The sequence below is a fragment of the Physeter macrocephalus genome, chromosome 4, assembly GCF_002837175.3.
Source record: "Physeter macrocephalus isolate SW-GA chromosome 4, ASM283717v5, whole genome shotgun sequence".
NCBI lineage: Eukaryota > Metazoa > Chordata > Mammalia > Artiodactyla > Physeteridae > Physeter > Physeter macrocephalus.
Window position 1 is genome coordinate 138,762,191 of NC_041217.1, and position 8,494 is coordinate 138,770,684.

An 8,494-nucleotide genomic window follows, 5' to 3' on the forward strand; every position below is an offset into this window, starting at 1 on the left:
ATGTGGGATCTTCCCGGACCGGGGCACGAACCCGTGTCCCCTGCATCGGCCGGCAGTCTCTCAACCACTGTGCCACCAGGGAAGCCCTGAGCCGGGGCTTTGATGAGGCCAGTGCCCTGGGGTTGGGCAGGCGAGTGGGCTGGCTGTCGATAGCTGGGGAAGGTGAGGGATGATGGAGTGAGAGGTGCCTCCTGCCTGTCCGTGCTTCCTCCACTCTGGGTGCTGCCTGGGCCATAGCGACAGCATCATCAAGGGTCTTCCTGATCCAGCCACTCCTTGACGACTTGTCCTTCATCCTGCAGCCGGAAGGGCAGCTCTGACCACATCACTGCCCTGCTTCCTGTCCTTCCCTAGCTCCCCACCGCTCTCAAGACTATGTGCCAGCCCACATGGCTGTGCCAGCCCTCCATGGCCTTGCCTTCTGGCCCACTCCCGCTGCATGCTGCGTTCTGGTGTCACTGGTCTGCCTCTGGTCGCAAGTGCTCTGTGCTTTTCTGGCTCCTGGGTCTTTGCTCGTACGGTTCCCCCTGCCAGGCACACTTTTTCCCACTTCTTCACCTAACACCCACTCATCCCTCACATCTCTCTGCTAAGGTGTAATTCCATCCTGGGAACTTTCCCTGAGCCTCCAGGCTGGTATAGATGTTTCTGCTGTCACGGCCCAGGCTCTGCTTCCTAGCACGCACCCCACTGCATCATCATTGTTTATGGGTCCCCTCCCCACTTGAGCAGCAACCAGACCCCATGCATCTCTGGGTGCACAGTCAAGGTCAGCTGCACTGAACCTAACTGGCCTGGGGGGGTCGGGCATTGGGAAGGAGAGGCAAGGTCAACGGGCCCTACTTGTTCCTGCCCTGGAGGGCCCATTGGGCAGGTCAGAGCACGAAGGGCACGCGAGAAGATGCAGATCATCAGAGAGTGTCCCCCGTCAGCAGCACAGCACTGTCCTCAGAGGCCCTCAGAGTCTGATGAGCTCTGTGAGTGCGCCTGAGATTCGAGGGCTGCATTCATGGAGCCTCTCTCAGCACTTCCCCATCCGCCGTGCTCATCTCAGTAGCTCAGAGAGGTCATAGCTCCTCACCAGAAAATGGTGGCAAAGCTTGGGGTTGGATTCCAACCCCAACCCCTCTCTCTCCATCCTGTCTCACTTGGCCCCAGGAACCAGAAGTTCATCTCAATAGGGTCTGCAGAGGTGACAGTCCTGTTCTATTGGGGGTTTTGTTTTGTTTTGGACGCTGGTTACATGGTTTCTTCTCTTTGTTAAAGTTCTCCAAACTATAGAAACTTTACGATTTTTATACGTATGTTACACTCCAATAAGATGTTTACTTAAAAGATATCCTTCCAAGTAGTGGAGATTTTCTTTTGTGACCCTGGGAATGAAAGCCACAAGCTAAGTCTAGAGGGGCAGAAAGAGAAGGAGCCTGGGGCATTGCACACCCCCAGAATACTACCTCTAGCCTTTTCATGTGAGAGAGATAAACCCTTCTCTTGGTTAGGGCACTGCAGCCCGGGATCTCTGATACACACAGCCAGATGGGGCCAGGAGCCCTGTCTGTTTAGGGCAGCTGCCGTATCCCCATTGCCTAGCACCGGGCCAGGCACAGAGTCACTCAGTAAACATTTGTTAACAAGCTAATTGAAATCTTAAATGAACAAAAGTTATGCTCCGAGGGTGATGGTGATGGATAACCTTCGAAAGATGTTAGGAGACCCACAGTCATGGTGAGAAAACATTCCCCCCAGAGTGACAGGTGCAGTGGCCCCAGGTTCTGGTCCTGCTGCTGCCCCTGCGTCATTGTGTGCCCCGAGAGGCGTCCCTCCTCCCTGTGCATCAGCTGTTGTGGAGGATAACTACCTACCCACAGGCTTCTGTGTGGGTGATTTGAGTCCCAGTGTGAGGAAGTGCCTGGCCCGTGGTGGGGTTGGGTGAAGGTTGGCTTCCCACCCCCTCTGCCTCAGTTTCCTTGTTTGCCAGAGAGGAGCTGACCTTGTGAACTCTGAGGACCCGCAGTAGTCACCCCCACTGTTTCTCATCCTCCCAGGAGAACTCCCTAGAGCAGCTTCCCTGGAGTTACCGGGACAAGACCCACTTTGGCCGCCTGGGCCAGGACCTGATTGAAGAGCTGGTCGGCTCCTGTCGGAGAAAGCCGTTTGCGTTGGTCTGTGGCTCAGCTGAGTTTACCAAGGACGTGGCCGGGTACTTGCTGAGCGCAGGCCTGGCCGAGGACTCCTACTTCCTCTTCTAAGCCTGGCCTCCCTTCTAAAGCTCAGGCCAGGGGCCTGGCACTGGGACGCAGGAAGGGACACAGACTGGAATCCAAAGACATGAAAGGAAGACCGCTGCTAACTCTGCAGGTGACCTGGGACAAATGTCTTTTACCTCTGCACACCTCCGTTTCTCATCCACCCCACGCGGTTCCTGACTCCCTCAAGCAGGCATCCTACTGGGAGGAGGGAGATGGAGCTGTAGGAACCCTGGGGAGGTGAGTATCCTGCCAGGAGTCAGGGAGGACTCCCTGGAGGGAGCCAGGTCCTGGCTGGGTAGGAGTTGGCAGGAGAAGGACTAGGAGGGGCTTTCCTGGTTCCTCAGCTTCAAGGGTTTGAGAGGGGCTCCCACTGGGCCCTGCCCTGTAATGCCTGTGCCAAAACCTGCTTTCCCTGGAGATGTGTGTCTCTTGTGACCTCAGGGCTGGCTCGGGTGAGGTGCTCACTGGTTAGGGAATGACCATAGCGGAGGCTAGAGGAGGCACTTGCTGTATGTACCTCCAGTGCCGTGAGCCTGACACAATGAAGGTCGTGGGTTCTGTGACCTGACCATGTCTCAGAACAAGGTGGGGCCCTAGATTACCTTTGTTCTGGCACCAGGTCTTTTGTGCTGCAAAAGGCTTCACTCTCAGTCTCCTTTTCCTGGCTCAAGAGCCCAGCCCAGAGTCCTTTCCCCAGCAAAAGAGCCGTGAAAGCAAATGCCCCTCCCTCCTGCAGGCAGCCAGCTCAGCCATGCCTTCAGCTGCAGCGCCCTGGTGATGGTTGCTATGGAGATCTAAAGATAGAGCAGGAGTCGGGAGACCTGGGTCCTTCTCCCTGCTCTGCCCACTGAGCTGCTGCTGTTTCTGAGGCACCCACCCCTCCCCTCCACACCCCACCCCCTCCATCCTTCGTGGGGCATGCCCTCTGCAGGGAACTTGGCAGTCCTGGGCAGCACACCAGTTAACGAATTCTGCTTTCTGTAGCCTGGGCTCCAGTATGCTGTACCAGCTCAGGCTGGCTACAGGCAGTCCCAGAGTTGGAATATTAAGCCATGGAATCTCAGAATCAAAGAACCATAGAATCGTAGAGTTGGAATTTTGCAGTCATAGAATCACAACCCTCATCATATCAGAGGTTAAAGCTCAGGACTCCAAAAAGCATCCCATCTACCAGACTCATTGTATCAATGGGGAAACCAAGGCCCAGCGAGGCCATGTGACCTGCCCAAGGTAAAACAGTTCATGGCAAGGCCAGTGTCAGAAGCCAGGTCTCTAATGTCAGCCCTGTCCTCAGAGTTCTGTACCAGTGATTTTTTTTTTTTCTTTTCTTTTTTTTTTTTTTTGCGGTACGCGGGCCTCTCACTGTTGCGGCCTCTCCTGTTGTGGGGCACAGGCTCCGGACGCGCAGGCTCAGCGGCCATGGCTCACGGGCCCAGCTGCTCCGCGGCATGTGGGATCTTCCCGGACCGGGGCACGAACCCGTGTCCCCTGCATCGGCAGGCGGACTCTCAACCACTGCGCCACCAGGGAAGCCCTGTACCAGTGATTTTTAAACTGGGCTCTGCAGGACACTACAGTTCCTGGCACGAGAGCAGTGAAGGAATGGCCAGGTGGGATCTCCAGGCCCCCTACCAACCAGAACAGTTTTGTTTTTATCCCATTTATATCTTGGAGCTTGGAGTCATTTTCATTTGTGAAACAGGGTTTTCCTGCACTGCCCAAAAAGTTGCAACAAATCTCCTTGCTGTGCCACGTTCAATAAATAATTATGGCAAGCAGTTGGGGGATGGTGCCAAAGGTTTCAAACCAAGTTTCACAGACAGAATTCCATGGTCAAATAGATGTGGGGAATACTGCATGTGACCTTCACCAGGAATCACGTGCACACGAGCATATTAAAGCCTCTGAAAAGTCCAGCGGTGAAGAAACGTTTTTCATTTTGTTTAACCCAGAGTTTCCCAAGCTTATTTAATTAGAGAACACTTTGAGACTAGCATTCCATGGACTACTTCAGGAAATGCTGGTCTGTTGCAAAACCTCTTTTCAGCATAGCATAATCATTGGGGAGGCCCTTCCCTGAGAGGCAGAGGTCCCGAGCAGGAACTGTGATTTCATTCGGCCTCTCCTGTGACTTGAGCAAGGCACTTTCTTTCTCAGGGCCTCTGAATCTATGCATCTTCCTCCACCCTTTCTTCTCCCTCCACCCTTTCTTCTCCCTCCACCCTTTCTTCTCCCTCAGTTAGTACGTCCTATTGATTCTACTCACAAATACTCCTGGAGGACCTGTTAGGAGCCAGACTCTTAGGCACTGAAGGAAGAACAATGAACAAGGTGGGTACAGTTCTGGGAAGCTCCATTGGGGAGCTTATAGTCCGACAAGGAAGGCAGAAATTAGAGTTGTAATTCTTAAAGGGATGAGTGTGCTAAAAAGGGAAGTATGGAGCTCTAGGAGAATGGAAGGCAATGCTCTAGCCTGGCCTAGGGGAGGCCAGGACGCACCACTGCACTGAAGGTAGAAGCCTCTCACTCATAGTTAGGGGTGGTAGGTGGTCCCCACTTAGGGAGTGAGGGGTCTGGGGCAGTTCTTGTCTGTCTGTCTTTTCCCATTTTAGATACTTGATGTTTAGCTATTTCTTACCATCCAGTGATAACCAACAGCCCCTCTTACCCTAGAGTGTGTCACCCTCCCCTTCCCCTCCCTCACTCCGTGTGGGATCTGTGCGGTCTAGGTGCTGGTGGGGTTCCATATGGGACATTGGTGAAGACCCAGCCACGCCCTTGGTGCCAAGATGCCGAAGGGCTCATACCATCTGGAAACTTGAGAGCTCATGGCTGGGTCCTGTGCCTCGAAAGATGATAAGTGAGTCCAAGAAGGGGACTAGTTGGAGTGTGTGAGCACGAACCTCTTTGAATCAGGGTGAGGTTCCCAGCTCAGGGTGAGCTGGCCCATTCCTCCCATCTCTCCTGGTGATGCTGTCAGGGTGTTGGTGGCAAAATCAATGGCTGCCTTGGTTCCGTCCTCATCATGTTTTGCCTGCAACATTCCCATCCTCAGCCTCCAACCTCCGGCCTCTCCCCTACACCCCCTTTCACACTGTGGCCAGACCCATTTTTTTTAAATTGTAGTGATAACACTGTGTTGGCCAAAAAGTTGTACGGGTTTTTCCGTAAGATGTTATGGACAAACCGGAATGAACTTTTTGGCCAGCCTAATACTTAACATGAGATCTACCTTCATAACAAATGTCTAAGTGTAGGATACATTGTTGTTGAGTGTGAGTACAGTGTTGCAGCTCTCCAGAGCTTATTCAGACTGCTTCTCTTAACACGCAGATCTGAGCCTATCACTCCCTTGCTTAAATCCTTCAGTGGCTCCCTGCTGCCCTCAGGGTACAGCATGGTGGCTCTGCTTACCTCTCCAGGCTCATTTTGTCTTAGTCCCCCTCCCCTCAGCTCTTATGTTCCAAGCACGCTCTCTTGCGTCCTTCAGTCCCTTCACATCTGCTGCTTCCTCTGCCTGGGCCAGCCTTCCACCCTCCCATCTTCCACTCACCTAAACCTCCTTGTCTTTAGAGGACTTAGCTTAGTGTTATTGCCTCTCGGAAGCCCTGCCTGCCTCTATACTCCAGGCTAGATTACTGAGCAGAGTCTTGCGCGTCCTTCTGTTGCTGCGCCCATCAAACTGTCTCTTATGCATGTGAGCACATCAGGGGTCGTCCCTGTTCATTGTGTCCCCGGCGTGGAAGGGTGCTCAGTACATCCTGGATGTCAAACACCTGAATGATAAACAGCTGACATTTCACGGAGTCCTTTACAGGTTGCAAAAGGCTCTTCACCTACACTGAAGCATGCAGTCGTCACCAAAGTGCATGCTATTTTATTACCCCAATTTACTGATGAGGAAACTAAGCTTCTGAGACATTAAACAATTCTCCAAGGTCACACAGAGGTACATGCTGCAATTGTTATAAAGGCTGTATGTGACACGAGGGTGCACCAGGAGACGTGTATAAAGACTTTCACTGCTGTACTGTTTGAAACCGCAAAGAATGGAAACTACCTATATGTTCATCGGTAAGAAAATGGAGAAATGCACTGTTCTATGTAGACTCACAGTGGAATACCATACAGCAGTTAAAGTGAGTAAACTAGATTTCCATGTATCAACATAGACTAAATCCTAAAAACATAATAATTGAGTGAAAACCAAATTGTAAAAGAAAAGGTACAGTAAGATAGCCATATTTGGAAAGTTTAAAAACACAAAAGAATACCAAATGCTCAGGAAGGAGATTCACCAACTTCAAGGATAGTGGTGACCTCTGACAGAGAGAAGGGAGGGGGATGGGGTGGGATGAGGGCTTTTATCTGTGTCACTTTACTATAAAAATATCTGAAATGAATACAGCAAAGTATGATCATCTGGTAAATCTGGATGATGGGTTCACCATTGTCTGCTTTATTAATGTTCTATCTTTGTCTGTGTTTGAAATAGTTCCATAATTAGAGATTTGTTAAAATAAGATTAAATATGCCTGGTCAAAGTACTTCAGAAACTAGAGGCTTAAAAACATTCATTCCTTCTCTCCCACCTCAGGATAGGTTGTGCCCTTTTATGCCTCCAAGCTTTTCAGTCTTTCATTTGAAACTACTGCGAGTACCTACCGTGTGCCCTGATTAGTCACAACAGTCAGTACTATAAACCGTGCCCACAGCACCCATATTCTGTAGGTATACAGGGCAAGTAACTTGGCCTCTCTGGGCCTCAGCTTACTTACTCATCTATAAAGTGGAGATGGTACCACCATCTCCCAGGACTGTGTGAGGATGAGGGAAACGTATGTGATGCCCAAGCACAGTGCCTGGCCGGAGCGAGTGTGAGAACCAGCCCGCTTTCTCTCCTCTCCCTGGAGGCCCTCCCCAGCAGTGCCTGGCTCATGCTGGCCTCTGGACGACAGCACTTGTTCTCAAACCTTTCACTATCAAGAACTCCCTTTTTTGGACTTCCCTGGTGGTGCAGTGGTTAAGAATCCGCCTGCCAATGCAGGGGACATGGGTTTGAGCCCTGGTCCGGGAAGATCCCACGTGCCGCGGGGCTGCTAAGCCCGTGCGCCACAACTACTGAGCCTGCGCTCTAGAGCCCGCGAGCCACAAATACCGAAGCCCGCGTGCCTGGAGTCCGTGCTCTACAACAAGAGAAGCCACCGCAATGAGAAGCTCATGCACCGCAACGAAGAGTAGCCCCCGCTCGCCGCAACTAGAGAAAGCCCGTGCGCAGCAACGAAGACCCAGTGCAGCCAAAAAAATAAATAAATTTATTTTTAAAAAAATAACTCCCTTTTTTATTATTTTCCCCATGCTTTGGAAGATTTTGATCCCAAATTGCATGTATTAAGTCATTTTTAATTTATTTCCCATTTTTTATTAATCAAAGACATAGATAGCTGCCCCTCAGAGCTTCTGATCTGTACAGCCCGCCAGGAGCCGCACGCGGATGACATAATTCCAGCCAGAGGCAAAAGAACTCAGCGGTGTGTGTGGTCTGGGTGGCCCGAGGAGGGCAAATGTAGATGCACCTTACTCATTTTCTTTTAATTGACCAAGAGCTGCGGAAGTGGCTGGCCTTGCCTGGATGGGTGCTGCTTTCCCAGGTCACTGACTGATGGGCCCGGGGCTGAGTTTTCCCTGCCAGCCTCTAGTACACGGCCCCATGAAGGTCCCAGACCCTTCATCCCACAGGGCTCACTCCAAATAGATGGCATGCACCAGTGCCATGCAGAGGAGCGTGGGGTTCACGTAGTGGGAGATGGCAAAGCTGTCTGCATGCGGGTCCCACAGGCACCCACTGGAGACCACCACGCCATCCTGCCCCTTGCTCCCGATGCTGACAAGAGTACACCAGCCTGTAGCGGGGCAGGGTGACAGTCTTGACCAGGTCCTGGATCTCGGCACTCAGCACAGCGGCCAGGTGGGCACACAGGGCCGGATGGTAGGCCACACCGGTCAGCTTGTTGGGCAGGTGAGCCTGCATCAACTCCTGCACCCGGACCCAGAGGAACTTCACCTCCGGCCTGGCCGCCCACAAGAGGACATGGAGGGAGGGGAGGAGGGGGGTGATGGTGGGGAGTCTTTGCAACAAGGCACACAGAATTGGGGCTCGGGGCTTCCCTGGTGGCGCAGTGGTTGAGAATCCGCCTGCCGATGCAGGGGACACGGGTTCGTGCCCCGGTCCGGGAGGATCCCAC

The 8,494-nt window shown here is 52.4% G+C and overlaps 2 protein-coding genes across 6 annotated transcripts in view; one reads left to right on the forward strand and one right to left on the reverse strand.

Annotated features, from left to right (window-relative positions):
* The window catches only part of CYB5RL (cytochrome b5 reductase like), a 28,128-nt gene extending 20,584 nt beyond the window's left edge, over positions 1–7,544 (forward strand). For 4 of the 5 annotated variants that reach the window (XM_028489361.2, XM_028489363.2, XM_024119833.3 and 1 more), the window contains exon 7: positions 2,046–7,544. In XM_028489361.2, coding sequence (XP_028345162.1) covers positions 2,046–2,249 — 204 coding nt within the window. In that variant the 3' untranslated portion in view covers positions 2,250–7,544. The remainder of the gene's footprint in view (positions 1–2,045) is intronic. The other variant, XR_003679631.2, reaches the window with a different exon arrangement.
* Positions 1–8,494, reverse strand: part of LOC114486066 (single-stranded DNA-binding protein 3) — a 152,761-nt gene that overhangs the window by 71,707 nt on the left and 72,560 nt on the right. The gene's annotated exons all lie outside the window — the stretch shown is intronic.